The 20480-nt window shown below is 34.1% G+C and overlaps 1 protein-coding gene and 1 long non-coding RNA gene across 2 annotated transcripts; one reads left to right on the top strand and one right to left on the bottom strand.

Moving 5' to 3' along the window:
- Window positions 1-2000: 2000 nt before the first annotated feature.
- On the bottom strand, window positions 2001-4809 carry LOC145610791 (protein FAR1-RELATED SEQUENCE 5-like). Its single transcript, XM_081666084.1, has 4 exons — window positions 4699-4809; window positions 3674-4154; window positions 2690-3586; window positions 2001-2299 (listed from the first exon to the last, which is right to left on the bottom strand). The coding sequence occupies exons 1-4, from the start codon at window positions 4807-4809 to the stop codon at window positions 2001-2003; spliced, it is 1788 nt and encodes a 595-aa protein (XP_081522210.1).
- Window positions 4810-13883: 9074 nt separating this feature from the next.
- On the top strand, window positions 13884-15832 carry LOC145612478 (uncharacterized). Its single transcript, XR_014106611.1, has 2 exons — window positions 13884-14038; window positions 15536-15832. It is a non-coding gene; the product is annotated as an uncharacterized LOC145612478 (long non-coding RNA).
- Window positions 15833-20480: the final 4648 nt, after the last annotated feature.

Below are 20480 nucleotides of genomic sequence, written 5' to 3'. Positions count from 1 at the left end.
GGAATGGAAAACTATAGGCGGTAGTGGAATTGTGTATAAAGTCATTTTTTTTTTCTTTTACTATTGGTTGTTTCATGAGGTCATGTAAGAGAGCCGGTGTATCTAATGCAGGTCTGTACCAAAGAGATCCGTTGTGAATAATAACGGGTCTTTTATATTACGGAGTACCTTCTAATTTAACACCGTGAAAAATAATATTGGCGCCTAATATTACAGACCCGTTACATGTAATGTAGGGTCTTTTTTGTAAAACAGACCCATTAAATTGTACAACGGGTCTTTTAAAAGGGGTTCCTTTGTCACTTTTTGTAGTAGTGGCCAATGCTACAGTCAGACTCAGACAAACCGAAATACTCAGAGTTAGAATTCCTTCAGTTGAAGGAGAAGTTGTTCACAGAGCAGTTAAACGACTATAAGGTGATATGCAATAGCCTGCAGGTTCAGTTGAATGATGTTTATATGGCCATTGACAACATTCAGAAACAAAAGGAAGAGAGCAACAAGAGCAACATCGCTCAAAGGGCAACCGTGAACAAAACTCCTCTGAGGAGGTCGGGGGCTAGGAAGAGAGTCACCAAGGTGGCAAATTCTGTGAGGGGTGCAGAATTTGGTGATGCTTCTGAACAAGGGCCAACAGTTGCTGTACAGGGACACACACATGCTGGTATTGTTAAATAATCTAAGACAACTAGATCTTATTTTATGTTTAATTATGGCATTGTTGGTGTTGAAGTTCATGTGTTTCTGTTTATGTTTTGCTTTTGTCTAAACATTGTTGTGTTTAATCATATTACTCAACTCATTCATATTATCTTTCTTAGTGGTTTTTTGTATAAATTGCTACCATTCATATAGAATAGTAGTGAAAAGTGTACCACTGTGCTCAAGTACACTGGATGAAATTGTACCACTGTCACAGAAAACCGCAAAGAATAGATTAATTTAATACACCTTATAAATAATTTGAAAAGAATAGATTAATTGTGATACGATCCAGAAGTACCAGGAGTGAGACCAAGGAGAGAAGCAAACACTCCACCAGAGTGTCCTCCCCTAACCGTAGTAAAGTATCCTAACGAACCATCCAAATCCCTCATTTGTATTCCTCCAACGGATCGAATATACTCACTTGTTCCTAATGATATGCTAGTTGGGGTCTGAGCAGCTTGCTTCCTGGCATCATTTTTCGCCTTATTAGCAGCCTTTTCTTTTCCTTTCTTCTCAGTGCACGATGGATATCTAACATTTGTAGTACGATGTGCCTTCTTCTTAGGCAAGGGTGGATCCTTAATCCTCCCTGTGCCAGATACTTCGTAGCTTCCTTGGAATCCACTAACTGGAGTGGTGTTGTTACGTATTCCCGATGCCACTGTGAATGGTGTGTCTGTCCCATCAGCCACTTTGTTCTGTGCCACAGAAGAAGGCGTGTGGACAACTCCATGTACACGTTCATCCTCACCAGGACCATTCTCATTCCCTGGTGTAACCTCCCTTTTTGCAACCATTGCTAGAACTTCCTCCACTCTGAGATCCATGAGCTGCAACATCTCTGTCACAGCCTGCATTGCCTCCTTACAAGTGGAAGCCTTAGAGCAAATCGGTTCATACATCCCCATAAGATTGTGATAAATTCTAACTTCATCAGTTTTCAATGGATCATGGTAAGCAACTTTCACTCGCGTGTGTTTCCGTTGTACATCCTTCCTCCAACGACGAAGTATATACCTCTCAGGAACAACACTTACTCCACTAAGGTCATACACAAGAATCATATGTCGACAAATGATTCCGTGACACTCAAAGTGTTTACAGTCACATGCAACTTCATACGTACTACTATTATAAACAACACGGTAGCATCTACGAATCTTTGTCACGGACTCCTTCTTTGCATTTTTAGGCTTGATCCAAACACGGTCTTCAATAACAAACTCAATTTCATTAGAACCAATTTCAAATTGATCTAGGCAACGAACATACAACATCTTCTTACACTGTCCCTAAACTTCTTTGAATTTTGCATCCGTGTAGCACTTTTGAAACAACACCTCGGCTGGGAAATCAGTCACTAAACGCCTGACATACCGCTGTGTGTTCGAGTCTGCCATTCTTTCGGCCTCGGCCCTTACTTGCATAGCATCGCAGTACCGAATCACAAACTCAGACAACGTTGTATTACTGTCAACATACCCTTTGAAGAAATGATTGAAACTCTCAGAACGTTGTGTCGTTTTCATCCCGGCCCAAAATAAGTGTTTCAAATACGTAGGAATCCACATAACTCTTTCCTCATAAAGCCCTATTCAAAATAACAACAACTATTAGTTATTTCCACCATAAACAACTTCAAGACAAACACCTTAGTACCTTACACACATACAGACACTGCCACTAATTACAGTGCTACACAAATTTTAACAGTGGTACAAATAAAATACCATTGGAACAACTACCTGCAACAAATACCTAGTGGTACATACATTTTACAACAACCTGCAAAATGCTTATATTACAACTGCTCATACATTTACAACATCCAAACCATAAATCACAGTACCACAACAACAAAAACAGGCACCTATGACTAAAATAACCAGATCATCAAATACAAACACCCCACAATTTCATATAAAAATAAAAACTTCACTCAAAAAAATAAATTATAAACCATCAAGTGGAATAAACTAACCCTCTAGCCAAGTGTTGTCCTGTAGTTCGTAATGCTCAATTGCATCACACCATCGAGCTTCAAATTCTTCAGCATCTAAACTACCGTATATGAGGCTATCAAAGTCATCCTTTACAACTTCATAATCATCATGCTTCACATACTTGCCAAATTTCTGAAGGATGTGCCATATGCACCACCTATGGCACGTTTCAGTCATAGTACAATGCACAGCTTTCCTAATTGCCGGATCTTGATCCGTTAGAATCGATGAAGGGGCTTTACCACCCATACAATGCAGCCATGTCCTCATCACCCACTCATACGTTTCCGCAGTCTCTCGAGGGATCAATGCACATCCAAACAATATACTCTGTCCGTGGTGGTTCACACCAAGAAATACAGCAAAGGGCAAATGGAATTTGTTAGTCAAGTACGTACTATCAAAACAAACAACATCGCCAAACTCCTCATACGCAGCTCTACTCCTCGCATCAACCCATACTACATCTTGTAACGAACCATCCTTCCCAAACCTACAAAGATGGAAAAAATTTTGATTATCTGCACTCATTTTGTTGAAGTATTCAATCATCCCATTTGCATCACCCTCAGTAAGGTCAATCCTCTTCTTCTGCTCCTCAGCCACCGCATTCGTCAAGTCTTTTTGAGTAAATGTCATCTCATCCACCCCATTCAGCTCCCTAGCAAAACAGCCGTACATCTGGGAAACCTTCACCCTCGACTGCTTCGCCAAAACCACCTGTTTCACCAAGTGATTATGTTTGGTAACCAAATCGTGCTTCCGATACATAGAAACATCCTTGGACTTTCCCGGTGTAACTATGTGGCCAGTGTGCTCCAAGTTTAGCCTACGAACAACCCAATTCCCTTCTGCATTAACACTAGCATACAACTCTACAGGACACCCACACTTTTTGGTTTTCCTATGTGTAACTGTCTCCTCATCTTGAATCAAGCCTTATTTTAGTGGATCAACTTTACGCTTCCTAGAAGGTCTTCCATAGCAATCACAGGTCCACTTAGCATTCCTCCTCTCCTTACAACACTTTCCACTACCCAATTCCTTCTTCACCTTCACCCATCCAGAAGCAGCCCTAACTATGCCAAACCCCTTTTGCCTACCATAGCTCCAGAGATAAGTATCTAACTCATCCCAACTACCAAATACCATGCCCAAAGTTGGGGGTGGTATTTCCTCTTCCACACCAAACACAGTTTGCACCATTTCCCTGCCCTTCTTTGGTGTTATGAATGAAGAACCTCCTGCCTCTGCCCCTTCACCATCAACATCGTTTTCACCTTGTACTTCCTCATAATCTGACCCCTTATTTTCTCCATCATCTCCTTCTCCCATTTCATCCTCCTCCTCATCTCCTTCTGTAAATCCATCCCCACTCTCAACCCCCTCATCATAAACATATACATCATCCTCATCCTCACTATCTTCTCCAAATGGACCAACCTACAACACATATCACCAAAACAACACAATATAACCTACATCCACATCTCATTCAAGTGAACCATACATCAAAATAACAACACAATATAACCAAAACTTATCACACAGCCCATAAAGCCATCAATACTTACATAAAAAATAACCCAACATTATCATATCAACTTAACAACATGTTCTATTCCATCAATTCAACTACATTACCCTACCATCAATTATAAACAACAAATCTACAACTACAACAACGATAAAAATAGACTTCGCCAATTACCCGAACTCCAAATTTATTACCCACTTAACAATCATAATTTGGACAATAATTACAATTATTTACCCACCCCTACCAATTTACCCAACATAATTACTCAATTACACACCCCTACCAATTTACCGAACATAATTACTCAATTACAAATACTCAACATAAACCCTAACCTCCTCTTACAGTCTTACCCAACCTTTAATTTTTACACTTCACAATTGCTTTATTTCATTCCCCCATTACCGCAAAGAAACAAACCACAAGCCAATAAAATACATTACTTACCATCTCAGAGTCGAATCTGAGCTCCCTTGCGCAACCATGTCCTTCTTCTCCATCTTCCCGAATTGCTTCCGCCAGATCGACACCCAACATATCTACTAGCCGATTACTCATTCTGCTAATCCCCTGCTGCACTTCCGAGTTTACAACAATTCACACACGAATTTGATTTTCTCACCTACAGCTACAGTATGTCTCGCCATTGAAGAAAGATCTCTTCCATTTCTTTTTTTTTTTACTGACGACATACAAAGTGGGGACTTTACTTTTGACTTAGAATTACTTTTCCCGCTTCTATTTTCACTTCCCGTTTCACTTCAATGACCCCGTTATACAAATGGCCCACTTGCATGTTACAAACTTCCAACTAATTGCAAAAGTGCCATCCTATATGCCTCATAAATCCATAGTTGCTATGCGCCTATACTTAACCAATGGAACCCATTACCACACCAATTTCAATGATAATATACATAATCACCACACGAATTAAAATCATCCCAGTAAACTAAGTACTTGTATAACATTATACATACAGTAGCCCTCAAACATGATGCAAATATAAAGCAACTGTAATTTCAAAAGACAAATCAGTACTCCAACAACAAGCCTCAAGACTGGAAATGTACAAATTTTTAGCCCAACAACAAAAGAGAAGGGAATGAAACACTGAGAGGCGACACAACAACATTGGGTATATTTAATTCTAGGTTCTTTCCCTCAAAGAAATGAACCTTAGAGATAGGAATTCGGGTCTTTAATTGATGGGTTGTTCGGGTTTGAATTCGGGTTGCTAGGTTTTCTTGATGACAGAGAAGGGCATGAAACGATGGGGATGAAGGTGGTGGTGGTGGTCGAGACGCCGGAGATCGGCCGAGACGACGATGAAATGGGAGGAGAGGGTGTATGCATTATAATTCGGACTCACGTGAAACGGTCTCACACAAAACCTTCTCTTAGAGGATTAACATTGCCTTTTAAAAATGAGAAAATAGATCTAAACACATAACCTTGAGAGATCTGGTTCGATATTCTATTCTAAGCCAAAACACTCAAGGCGGTTTTGATCGTTTGTGTATTGACTATCAATAGAGGGATTTGCACTTACAGTCCTTGGCTCCCTTCGTATTTACAATTAAGTTTCAAAGGTATAAACTTTAGAGTAGATTATGTGTTTTGATTAACTTTTTGAATTATACATGGATCCAGCCATATAGTTATTTCCGCGCTGGTAATTAAATTAGAGTAAAATCCAACAATTTCTTGATTGAGAGTGTATAATTTTGAAATTTAATGGTTGTGTCAAAATAAAGTTAAAAAAATACTCCCTTCGTTTTTTTTTATTTGCATCACTTGAGATTGCACAAAGTTTTAGGAGAGTAATAAAATATTGTGAGTTGGTGAATAAATTATTATAGTAAAAGTAAGATGGTGACCGACCATGAAAGAAAATATATGTGAGAGAAGATAAATATTTTTATTATTTAAGTGGGGATCATGGAAAAGAGAAAAATAATAAAATAATTTGAGTAGGTTTAAAGTAAGAGAGAGAAATGAAAAAATATAGTATAAAGTTACCAAATATAAAATACTCCGTATATGCATTTAAAAAAAAACACCCACAAACGGAAAGTGATGCAAATAAAATAAAAATAGAGGGAGTATAAACTAGCTCCATTTTGATATAAGTTTAAAATTGGTTGGGAAAAACTTTAACAAATGACTTTCACTATAAGATACTCCGTAATTTCAAAATAGAGCCTTTTCCCTTAATGTGTTGTTAACTAAATTGGACGAGAAGAAATTCTACTAGGAAATTAGTGGCTTGTTATTATGAGGACTCTACTTCGAAAGTAAAATAAAAGAGAGGGGAAAAGAGGCTTATCCATAATGCGTACCATCTACTTAGAAAGAAAAGTACCATAATATTGATAAGTATAAGTGTATGACCAAGTGGACGTGGACCAAACTATATTGGACAAAAGCAATTATTGTTTGCAATTATACATAGTAATAATTACACAACAATTTTTGAAAGGTTGCTAGTTGCTACTACGCCGTGTTACACAGTTTTTGGTTTGTCTAATTGTCTATCAACTGTCAATAGAGTCACAATCGATGAAGAAAATTCAACATACAAGACGAAGCAACACACAACTTTCAAAACTTAAATCGACTGTCATTAGTACGTTGTCTACTTTTTTTTTATCTTTTTTTTTTTGTTTTTTTTTTGACAAAGAGGTACGTTGTCTACTTGTTGGAGAAAAAAGTGTGTAAATGCAACACATGGCTAGAATGGTACAAGTATTGGGAACTTGTGTTTAAGGGCCGGTATGACACTCCTATGCCCCAGCCTAATCCTTTTTATATTATGTGAACTACTAATCAATCTAATCTAATATATATATATATATATATATATATATATATATATATATATATATATATATATATATATATATATATATATATATATATATATATATATATTTCTGAAAATAATTACAAGTAACAATTATTTTTTTTTAAAATAAAAAAACAGATTCTTAATTAAATAATCGTCAAACAAATTTTGAAAGGTTTACCATCATAATTAAAATAATCAAATATCCTGTCAAAAAAAAAATTCAAATATTGAAAAAGAATTTGTCACATATTTTCTCCCCAAATAATGCTCTCAAAATCTAACAAAAAGACAATGTATGTAACTCTTTCAATTTTTATTTTTTATTTATTTTTTTTTCAACATAAACTAACTCTCAAGTTCATCAATGGTGGCTATTCAAAAAAAAAAAAAAAAAAAGAGTTCATCAATGGTGTTATCTTCAACACTCAACAATGGCATATTATTCAAAAATCATATGACTAATAAAAATTAAACACGAATTCATAGGACTAATAAAAATTAAACATGAAATCATAAGATAATACATGTTTTTTTAAACCATTTATGTATACATATAATTAAATTGATTTCAATCTCATTAACTAATTTTAATTGACGCATAAATTTGATGATTACACCATTAATATATTGATTTCATATATACTTTGGTAATTTAAGGATGCGTTATGGACAAAAAATGAAGGTTGAAGGATGAAGGTTGAAGGTTGAAGATGGGGTGTGCCATTAAAAAGGTTGAAACTATCAATATAAGTATGAAGCTATTAAAATAGGAATGAAACTGTACAAATGCTATTAAAAAATATATATATTTTGAACGACTATTATCAAATTTATGATTAAATTATTTGGATGATTGTTTTTCATATTATAATGTGGAAAAAAAAAATTTACTCTCTAAAAGTAAGAAAACAAACAATAATTTGTTGACTGGTTGTTTACTGGGCGTGTGTTAAATGATGTGTAAATTAGATTTTTTTAATTTTTTTTAAAATGTAATATTCAAAGGCTTAGATTAAGCAACATACAATATCAACGGTTCAGATTTAATATCTTATTGTAGTTGTCTGTAGTCATTTGTAGTCGTCCGTAGTCGACAACTACGCTAGAAGCTTCGTGTTTTTAAGATATTATTAAACCTCGTTTAATATTGGAGCTTGCCCATATAGAAAAAGAAGAATCTCATACTTTCAAATCTAGTTAATATCTTATGTTACATTGCCCACAATTACTAGTTTAGGAATTTTCTCTCTCGTTTCTAGTATAAGAATTTTCAAATGAACTTTTCAAGGAAATATCCACCACATTCACATCCATTTGAATTTTGAATTTTTCAAGGAAGTCTCATACAACATCTACCTTAAAAGTCATCTTTCATAAACATACAATGAATCAAATCATAAAATGGCTAACTTTTTGTTCAATATTTCCAGTCACTTTTCAAACTTAACGCTTACTCCCTCCATCCCTTTTTAATAGTCCTTTACGGGCAAATTTTAGTCCCAAAATGTTCACCCCATTTGCTTTTTCTAACAACCATTAATATTAATTTTTTACCAAAATTCCCTCCAATTTGCAACAATACTTGTGCAAATTTAAATTTCCTATGTAAATTTTGATTTCTCATGTACTTTTATTACTTTCTCTCTCTACTTTTTTGCATACCTTATGTCAATTTACTTTTTTAATGTACATTAACTATTCTTATTTGTGTTTATTAATTTCCGTGAAAAGTGTCCATAAAGGTTCATCAAAAGGGGAGGGAGGGAGTAATATTTTTTACAAAAACTTTTGCATGCCCCCGGTTTACAATAATTTTATTGTATATCGAACATTTTGCAAAAGGTGACCATTTTTTCTTATAAAAGTGACCCCTTTTTTTTTTTTACAAAACTGACCCATATTTTTATAAAAGTGACCCTTTTTTCATAAAAATAACCCTTTTATTTTTCACAATAGTGATCACTTTCATACATAAACGTTACCCTTTCTATCCACAAACGTTACCTTTCATACATAAACGTTACCCTTTTTACCCGTAAAAGTTATCCTTTTCATGTATAAAAGGGTGAAGTAACTCTTTAATGCACGTACAAAAGTGACCAACCCCATAATATCACATAAGAACTTACAAATAATACTTGTAAATTTTGTTTTTGAGTAACACTGAAAAATTAATGAAACTAATTAAAAATATACGAATAAAATGATTAAAAAAAATCAAATCGGAAATAAATTCAAACAAAATAAGTTTAATTTCGTCGTTTAGATTAGTAGAATTGTCATCTTCTTCATAAGCTTAACATTTACCATATTAATCTAAAACTGAAGAAGAAAAAAAATACTCAAATTTGGCTTTAGAAAAACGCAAAAAATTGAGATAACAAATTTGATGGAAGAAAAAGATTGCTTGAATCACCAAAAAAAAATGGAAGAAAGAAGTACAATAGTTCATCAATGGAGAGGAGGGAGAAAAAATACAGAATCTTTGAAAGTAGGGAAATGGGGAGGGGATGAGAGAAAAAGAAAGGAGAGAGAAAATGGAACATTGAGTAAAAAATGAGTTACTTACAAACCCACACTTGCTTTATATGGTCTGATTTACAATAGTTTTATTGTAAACCGGTTTTTTTTAAAAGTTTGTGTATTTTTTATCCCATACATTGATTCTAGATGTAAAAATTAAAAAGAAGTGATGGAATACCAATACTCTGTGATAATATCTTTTGTATTTTAATATTGTATGGAGTACATGTATACAAATGGACATTGAATTTAAACAGCAGTTTATGCCTCGAAAAACATTGTCACTTCTTTGTGGAGTATCCCTACCTTATAAAAAGTACAAAACTACTCTTATGAATAGTGTTATACCAATTTTATCCTTTAAAATGTGTATTTACATTTATACCCTTATTAATTATGTACAAGTTTCTTAAATGAATAGTGATTGGACAATTATACCATCTAAAATATTAATTTACTTATTTGCCCTCATTAATGATAATTATCTCTTTATTTTATTTTATTATTTTATCTCTACCTTATAAAAAGTGGAAACTTACTCTTATGAATAGTGTAATGCCAATTATACCCTTTAAAATATGCATTTACATATATACCCTCATTAATATGTACAAGTTTTTTTAATGAATAGTGTTTGGACAATTATACCCTCTGAAATATTTAATTACGTACTTATTTGCTTTCATGCATTAATGTTAGTTGCCTTGGATATTTATACTCATAAACATAGTTGTGTACATATTTTTTTGTCACTAATTTTGCAAATAACTAAATTTGTGATTTTAAGACCAAGTCGAAAGAGTAACTAGATATGACTAGCTATGCGCGCGCATCGAGCGCGTTAGCTGCCCTACTATCTATAAAAAGTACAAAACTACTCTTATGAATAGTGTTATGTTATACCAATTCTACCCTTTAAATGTGTATTTACATTTATACCATCATTAATTATGTACAAGTTTCTTTAATGAATAGTGATTGGACAATTATACCATCTAAAATGTTAATTTACTTATTTGCCCTCATTAATGATAATTATCTCTTTATTTTATCTATTAAAAATAATGTGTGGACATTTATACCCTTAAAATATTTCTTTATATATTTTCTCTCATTATGCTGCTAATAACTAAAGTTTTAATATAAGTTCAAAGGGAAATAGATTCCGGATATGACTAACTATACCGCTCGCATCGCGCGCGTTAGCTGCCCTAGTCTAAGAAACTTGGCACTTGGTGATTTTTTATGACACCTTTTTTTCCTCCAATGGCCATTATAATTTTCTCGTGCTCAAAAAAATTATCATGAATAGCATTTCCAGATTTAAACTAGTCAAGTATTGGTTTTCAAAAAAAAAAAAACTGCTCAACTATTGATGTATAGAATAAACTATGAAGTAAAAAAAAAATTAAAAAAAAAAATAAAAGAAAAGACTTATACCGCGGCCATAAAATAAAACACAAACTATTGCGTCAGTCCGGACTGACGAGTCCGGAACTCTAGATTGACGAAATGCGGATTTTGATATCCTCAATTGGTTGAATATGATATCCTATATTGGCTGGATCATATCCTCTACTGCTTAGATGATATCCGTTAATTGGCCGTTATTGGCTATATATGATATTCTTTAAAGGATATCAAAAGGCCAATAGAGGATATCAAAAGGCCAATAAAGGATATCAAAAATCCGCTATTTCGTCAGTCCAAACAGACGTAATACCTTCTCAAAAGATATAAGATTATTTTAAATTTAACACATTGCATAGATGCATGTAACAAGACTGTATATGATACTTTTATTTGGTAAGAAATAGTCTAGTCTTAGGTTCAAACTTTTCAAACATTAGCGCAATGAATATGTCAAATTTTTACGTAAGATAATTAATAAAGACAAAGTACACGTCAAATTTCAAGAAATTTAAATTGATCATACATAGTTTATCAATATAGTTATACACTGGATGATGATGATGATAATAATAATAATAATAATAATAATAATAATAATAATAATAATAATAATAATAATAATAATAATAATAATAATAATAATATTAATAATCTCTTCCAAGAACTAAACAATGTACCTTAGTTTTAAAATGTTAGGTTAAATTTTATTATTACTTCAAATCTTTCATAAGTTCAAATAAAAATTTCATGGTTTTGTCACCTTCATATATCTCCACATATATAATTTAAATCAATATAAACGATAACTATATATATTTTGTACTCCATCTAACAAAATAAAATAAAGCATAAACTTAAATAAAGGATTAAAGGATCTTGCTAAAGAATACATCAAGGTGTTAGATTGGCATTTGAAATATTTTCTAAAGTGGTATTAATTTAAAAATGTATGTCAAAATCACACATCGATCGATGTAATTAATGTTATTTTAATTTAATATTTTTACTTTTAATTTTCTTATCGGATGCCCTCAGAGCATTTGTTAACTTGAAAAACAGAGGAGTAATAATGCAACTAGTTAATTACGTTGAATGTGTTTTTTTATAGGTAAGGAAATTGTGGTCTACTGATCGACATCATCTTTTACAAGTCAATCTTATCCAATTTACTTGTAAAAGTGAAGGCCCCAAGAGAATGAAAAGATATTCATGTGAGATCTTTTGGTCCTTCCACATACTTCCTCCGTTTTTTTTTACTTGACCTGCTTTGACTTTTACACTATTCATTATCCCTCCTTTGACCGTCTTTTATGAATGATATGTGATGAAAAATATATTCATGTGGGATCTTTTGGATTCGTACTGTCATATTATATAACTTTTATAAATTTTCCTTATGAAGAATTAAGGTTATTGATCGTTAAAGTTTTACATTGACAAACGTAATAAAAAAAACATGTCAAATAAAAAAGAACACATGAAGTATATATATATATATATATATATATATATATATATATATATAAGTAGGAAGGATTGTATTTCAATACCTTGATTGCACAACTACTTTAAAGGTATAATTTGTGGTTGGTGCACCCGGGTGCACCATGCACATGGTGCACCTAAAAGAACATTTAATATATTTAAAAGAACATGGGTAAAAAATGAACATGTTTTTATTTTATTGCAATTGCAAATCCATCACTCTCTTCTCCTGCAATTTCTCACTCATCTTTCCCTTCCTATCACTCTCTTGCTGCCAATTTTCTCTCTCCTTTACACCATTGTTTTCATCAAAGAATTTCAATGAAGTTCTTTAATTGGTCTCATTTTGCTTCAATCTCTTAATAATGGTACTTCTTCTACTGTTTGGGTAAAAACCATTTTCAAAGTATTAATTTTCTCTCTCTAGAACTTTTCTCTCTATTTTTTTCTATTTTTTCAAAAAAAAATCAAAATAGCAAAATTGTTCATCTTCAAAGTGAAACCCAAGAAAAAAATTGAACTTGTTTCAACAATTCAACCTTCAAACTTGAACAAATGGTGGATTCAAGTAAAATATAAGTATAAATTTTGTACATGCAAATTATTTTTCGTCAATAATTTTAAAGTCAAAGTGTTTAATTTTGTGAATTTGGGGTTTTTTATAAAAAAAATAAAAATAAAATAAAGCTATGAAGCACAAGTTGTTCAAAAAAGAACAATTGGAGGAGAAAGAAGAATAGTACCAAATTGAAACCAACTGGAAGATAACCAAGCAAGGTTAATTTTTCAAACACTAGCTTGTTCTTTTTCAAACAGTAACATGTTCTTTTTATTCCATGTTCTTTAAAATATGCCTAATGTTCTTTTCGGAGGCCACGTTCTTTGTCGAACACAAACATGTTCTTTGTTGAAGATTATTATGCATGTTCTTTTTCAAATACTAGCATGTTCTTTTTCAAACACTAGCTTGTTCTTTTTTCAAACACTAACATGTTCTTTTTATTCCATGTTCTTTAAAATATGCCTAATGTTCTTTTCGGAGGCAATGTTCTTTGTCAAACACAAACATGTTATTTTGTTGAACTTTATTATGCATGTTCTTTTTCAAATACTAGCATGTTCTTTTTCAAACACTCGTATGTTCTTTTTTTTTTCCTCATGTTCTTTAAAATAAGCCTAATGTTCTTTCCGGGTGCACCATGCGCATGGTGCACCCGGGTGCACTATACTATTTTCATTAAAGGTATGTTCCTTTATTTATTTATTTTAAATATAATTGACAGCGGTCCCAGTCTTTGAGGTCACAATAGGCTATAAATATAAGATCAACTTTTTTTTTTGAAACAAAATATAAGATCAACTTGTATCGCCCAAAACAAGTTGAATTGTAACTGTGAATTAAAATGGCTTCTTCAAAGGTCTTTGTTATTACCATTATATTTGCTGTTCTTTTTTTAGTCCCTAGCGAAATTTCAGCTCGTCAGCTAGCAGAACCTTTCTCAACTAAAAAGACGCGTAAGCTTATTATTCTTTGCAATGCCATGTTGTTTTTTTTAGCTCACACTTCTCTATTAATATCTCTAATTATTAACATTGTAAAATTGTAAAAAGTAGATATTAGTAAAATATATATTATAACGATTCAAACAAGATCCTACATGAATATGTTTTATCGTATCTATAAACCACAAAAGCGAGTCAAAGTGTAAGGATTGCAATCTCATACATAATGCCTTTCTTTTTTTTTTTTTTTTTTTTTTTTTTTTTGAAAGCTATATAATGCCTGCTTAATCAATTATTTATTTGTTTTTTTTTTCCCGTTAAATCAAGTAAGAAAAAAATAATATTAGCTTGCGTTTACTTGAGGCTTTGTCCTTTTGGAGAGCTCCTTTTTTTTTTTTTTTTTTTTTTTTTTTGACAACAAGAGAGCTCCCATTTGGATACTCTATAAACGTAGAGATACCTTGATTAACCTTCCATTAACTCCCACTCAATGGGATGTTTAAAGGGGGTAATTAACTCCTCTTAATATCTTATTTGAGGCTTTGTCCTTTTGGATTCTCCGACCTTTGATATTTTACTTGTTTGATTATATATTCCATGGTTTTGAAAATCAGTTTACATTTTCTAATACATGCACATGATTACATCCAAATACATTAAAGCTAAACATATTCCTTTCTTTGAGCATAAGTTTATATGACTTCAACCTCTCATCCAAAAGTGTCTTTGTGTGAGCTAGAGTGCTGGTGTGTGAACCTTAGGAAACGTGCCGGCGAATACAGTTAGGTATCACGGTTACGCCGGAATTTCGTTTTCAAGTTATTAATTTGCATCAACACACACCATATTTATTCCATTGATCTCACGTCGTCAATTAAATTGTCTAAAATTATGTGCCGGTCAAATTGTAAAACTTAAAAAAAACACAAAGGAAATAAAAAGATGAAAAAAAATTAAAAGTACTGTAAGTAAAAAAAAAAAAAAGAAAAAAGAAGTGATATTCATTTACTTTAAAATTAATGAACTTTTAAGTTTGGATCATTCTGCATTTATAATTTCTGAACTTTTTCGGGGCGTTTGGAATGTGGGAATGGGAGTGTGGGGATTAAAATGTGGGAATGTGATTGGAAATTGATTGTTGGGAATATAGAAAAATATGACAATACTTTGTTTGGGTAGTGAATGGGAATAGATGAGGAATAAATAGCAAAAATACAAAATTATCTTTACTAATCTTTCTCCTCTATTTTTTTCATGAATGGAAAAAATGTCATTTTGCACTTATTCTCATTCCTACCTATTTATTACCTACCCTCCCTAGGTAATAAAATGGTGGGAATTCACCCCCATTTATTCTCAATCTCATTCTCTTTTTTAATCCCAATCTCATCTAACAAACAAGAGATTTTGTTTTATTGGGATTAAAATTCCCATTACCAACCTCAATTCTCATTTGCCAAACACCCCCTTCACGTTTTGACTAGTTTATTCTTTTTGTTTATTTTACAGATGCTGTGATGCGTGCTGGTAATCCTGTTGTGTACTATCCTAATCCACCGGTTCAAACAGTTCCTGGGTATCCAGCTATTCCGTGTCAAGGGTGTAATTGATGCAACCTAATGTTCTCGATTTAGAGATTTCCAATTTCATACATTTTATATTTTTAAGGGTAATGGTATAGATGCCCCTTAAAGCTACATATAAGTCTTAAATAAATTCCTAAATTTAAACAATATTATAGAGCATATTTAATGCTTAAATATATATAGTCCTAAAGGCAATATATAGTATTTATTTTTTTTTTAATTACGCTTTTACTTTTTATTTTTCCGATTTCAGTGAACCATTTTCATCATACCCCACTTATCTCACAATAATTACACCATTCACTCAGTATTTCTTACACCCATCCACCTTTGTATTACATTCATCAATCTTTTTGCGGTATATCTCTTACATTATCAATATTTTGGAATGGAATTCGTACTAGAATGTAAAACAAATAAATAAGTAATACGTAATATTATACTATCATTTTAATTAATTAATTAATTAATATTTCTCCTTCAATGTTGTATGTCTTGGACTCTTGGGTGTATCATGTAGTGTTTCTCACTTCTATATATTGATATGAATGATATCTATCTTGTTTTTTGCATCATAAATAACATACAAGCTTCACTATTTATGCTAGTACATACACTTGTAGCATCAGTTGTATTAAGAAAAGGAATTTGTATATTGGTATATTAAAGAAAGTTTAACTTGTGGATCTATTGAACCTTCAAAGAAAGAATATATTATAACACTCTTCCCATGAATACCCTCGTACTACAGTTACAATTTGAGAAGACACGTTAAGGGGCCGTTTGGTTGGGGTTAATAATCAAAGGGAAAGAGAATGAACATGCCTCAATCCCTTTGTTGCTGTTTGTTTGTCAATTTTTTCATTCCCTTTACCCATTTTTATTTTTAAGTTTACCCCAAATCCTTCTATCTTGATTCCCCACCCCCCTAGACTTTTCCATTCCCTTTCCTAAGCCACCACTACACACACCAGCCACCACATTACCCACTTACCCCCACCGCACAACTACCTCGTCTGAGCTCACCTAGCCCTCGTCGGAACTCGCCGGAGCTCGCCCAGTCCTCGCCGGTAGGAACCGCACCTACCCTTCTCCAAATCGCAACCCATCGCACCTCCCATAGAAGAATTTTCACCTCGCCGGAAAAACTTAACTTGCCCACGAAAACCTAGCCTCGTCCCCTTAAAACCGCCGGCTGTCGCTGCCCTTACCCTCGAAACCCTAGCCGCTAGGGTATCGAGGGTAAGGGCAGTGACGACCGACGGTTTTAAGGGGACGAGGCTGGGTTTCTAGGGTTTTTCGTGGGCGGGGGAAGGTTGTCGTGGATGGGGGAAGGCTTCCCGGGGGAATGGACACTACTACAAAACTTGGAAAAATGACCCCCAATTAAAGACCCGTTATTTAATTAACGGATCTGTTTGATATAAGAGATCCAATATTAATTATAACGGGTCTCTTATGTGTATTAGGGAAAAAAGAAGAAGAGATAAGAGACCCGTTCTCTACTTTTGAGGGTCTTACCCTTGCTCCCCCGACCTTTTTATCCCGTACTTTTTTTTTTTATATTAATATATCCCTTATCAAGTCATTCACCCATTCTCTCCTCTGATCTTAAAAACCTCCGCCCAAACCAAGCCCAACCCCAAAATAAATCCCTCATCCTCTCACTCCGCCGTCACTTGCTCTTCCCTTCTCCATTAAATCAAAACATTGCAATGGTAAATAGGGGCTCTTTCTCTCCCCTCAATTTGCTTACTTTTCATCCTTACATTTTTCTGAAGTTCAAGAAATCATCTAGTTAACGGGAGATGTGGAAAAATAAACAACATAAACCATCATCAATCGCATTCAACTTTTCCCAATATCGAACCCTATTCAACGTATACTTCAGTTTTTCAATGGCATAAAGAAGTTCAACCTCTTATGCTAATAGATCTGGAAATAGGAAGAATTGTTGTCTTAAATGATGAGCGGAATTCCTATCAAAATTGAGGTAATCGATCTATAGATTGATATTTTTTTTATTTTTATTATTATTATTGAATGTGTTTTCAAATAATTTTTCTAGTAGAATTCTTAATTACAACTACCCATTTTCGTTTTGGCTGAAGTCCCCTTTTCGGATCTCGCCTTTGGGTAATTTTGGTTGATTAATGGAGGTTCGGCCGAGATGATGTTGCGGGTAGTTCATTCACTTTAACAATGCGTAGTTGCAGGTGTTATTCTACATTGTCTTATTATGCTCATGGGTATATGTTGTTTATAAGTATAATAGAGTTTTGGTTGTAGTGTAGTGTTATCTCAATGAATAAATGTTACTCCGTACATAATTAATTAGCTTTTTTATTTTTCTTATTTTTGTTGGATCAATATAATTATATGAGTACTATAGCTTTTATATAATTTCATTAAGAGCAATTTCACTTTTTTTAATTTTTTTTTGTCAGATTTGCGTGATTTCGTCTTAAGAAATGCTCAATCAAAAGGAGATGAAGATGGAGTATTCAAGTCTCTATTGATGTAACTATAATTGTAAATTTCAGTAAAATTCATTTTTTTTTCTTTTTTCTGTTTCAATTTTATGTTGGATAATTTCTTTTTGTATCACATCAATTATAATTTAATCTATTCATTCTATTGCTAATTTCCGTGGTCTTAAATTGTAACTTACAGTTTACATCATCTGATTTATTCGCCAATTTTTATGCATACAAACAAAATTTTCAAAATTCAAATGTGAACCTGCCAAACCACAACAAATAAAAAGCAAAATTATTTTTTTTAAAAAAAGTTGGAGAATAAAGAGACCTGTTATTTGACATACTAGGCCTGTTTGATACCACCAAACAGACCCCTTGCCTCAAATAACAGGTTTGTTTTTCTTCTAAATTATTAATTTCGTACCATATATAACAGACCCGCTATCACTTACCACGGGTCTCTTTGTCCTCAAAAACAGACGACCCCTCTATCGAACGGGTCTCTTTATCAAACACACCCCTGAGATAGAGACCCGTTGTGATACGGTCTCTCAAACATATTTTAACGGGTCTCTTTGCCAATTTTTGTAGTAGTGGAATGGGCGGCAAGAGGTGTGGAGGGTGCGCCGAGGGCTGACGAAGCCCGTCCACGTTGTGGGTGGCGGTGGGGTGGCTCGTGGTGGCTTGAAAATGTGAAGAAAGGGATGTGTGGTGGTGGTGGTGGTGATTCCCCTTAGTTTTTTGAAAACCAAACAACATTTTACTTGGAAAGGGTTTCATTCCATTCTTCTACATTCCCTTTGTTCATTCCATTCCGATTCCCCCGCGCGAACCAAACGGTCCCTAAAAGTCTTAAAACCTTTGCCTGGAAAAGCCTACTGGGATACAAACCACGACCAAAAAGAAAAAGTGTAGATGCAAATACATTATTTTCCCACTATATTATACTCCGTAATTCTCATATATATGACGCATACCAATGTCATTTACTTCCTCCATTTTTTTTGGGTCAGGTACCCGACTCGATTAAAAATAAGTATAGCGGGTCGGGTCATGGGCCGCCTTATGTAGCTAGATGGGTACCCGCTGACCCGTCAAGCCCCCTTATATATATATATGTTATAATTTCTTTTTCTTTTGGTGTTAGAGAGCCACAAGTGCGGGGGTGAGAATCGATCCTAGGATCTCCTGGAACCGGGAGGGAAACTCTAACCACTTGAGCTATGCCTCACTCTCATATATTATAAATATATATGCTGCAAGTAGGATTTTATGTTCCTTCAAACCTCTGGCAGCCACCATCAGTCTCTCTCTCATTCCCTTTCTCAATTCTTACACTCTAAAAACTTAAAAAGCTCCTCTCATAATTTATTAAAAATAATCCTAAATCAACCACATAATGAAATCAAAATTTTGAATACCCCATAAAGAAAGAAAATGTAAGAACAAAACACACTCTTTATTGTTCGCCGCGGCAGAGTGGGAGATGGCACGGAAGCACGGCGAAGAAAATGGTGGCCCGACGATTGTGGTGCGACGGAGGAGAAGAAATAAATCTTGAGGGTAGCCGATGATTTAGGTTCTTGAAGATGGGTTTGAGATCTTTCATATAATTTTCCCATTATTTAGAATTAAAAGGAAAATTTAACTTTTACCACCTTCAAATAACAACATAATTGAATTTACCACCTCAAAAAAAAAAAAAAAAAAAAAAAAATTACTTTACCACCACAGAAAAAAATAAAAATTTAGTTTTACCACCAATCACCTCCAACTAACGGATTCCGTCCATAAATCCGTTAGTGGGGCCTACTTTGCACACGTGCCACCAGATTATTGGGTATGTTTTAAAAAAAACAAAATTTTTTTTTTTAAAAAAATCCCCATCCATCAACCGGTGGTTGCTGCCACCGTCGGGACCCCCACCGCCGTACTAGCTACGACCAGCCCCACCACCTAACCGCTACGACCAGCCCCCGCTACCTTACCGCCACGACCAACCCCACCACCTAACCGCTACCACCGCACCGCACAGCCACAACCATCGCACCGATTTCGACCCCCTTTCCACCACTTTCCGACCTATAAACCCTAGCCACCACCTAACCGCTACGACCAACCCCACCACCTAACCGCTACTACCGCACCGCACAGCCACAACCATCGCACCGATTTCGACCGCCTTTCCACCGATTTCGACCTCCTTTCCACCAATTTCCGACCTCAAAACCTTAGTCACCAAATTCCGACCACCCATAAAGCCCCTCCTAATTCCGACCACTCTTAAAACCCTAGCCACCACCAAATTCCACACTCCTAAAACCCTAGCCACCACCTTATTCCGACCACCTCCCTAACCCACACACCAAATTCCGGCCCCTCCTTAGT

The sequence above is a fragment of the Chenopodium album genome, chromosome 24 (assembly GCF_948465745.1).
Source record: "Chenopodium album chromosome 24, dcCheAlbu1.1, whole genome shotgun sequence".
Classification (NCBI taxonomy): Eukaryota; Viridiplantae; Streptophyta; class Magnoliopsida; order Caryophyllales; family Amaranthaceae; genus Chenopodium; species Chenopodium album.
The sequence above is the reverse complement of the archived record's forward strand: the minus strand, read 5'-3'. Positions and strand labels throughout refer to the sequence as shown.

Excerpts from the sequence above, each read along its gene's own strand:
- LOC145610791 (XM_081666084.1), bottom strand. The coding sequence starts at position 4,809 with ATGAGTAATCGGCTAGTAGATATGTTGGGTGTCGATCTGGCGGAAGCA. Across the intron at positions 3,587-3,673 it reads TGGAAGACCTTCTAGGAAGC|AGTTGTATGCTAGTGTTAAT; the intron begins GTAAAGTTGATC and ends GGTGTCCTGTAG. Across the intron at positions 2,300-2,689 it reads GGACAACACTTGGCTAGAGG|GGCTTTATGAGGAAAGAGTT; the intron begins GTTAGTTTATTC and ends TATTTTGAATAG.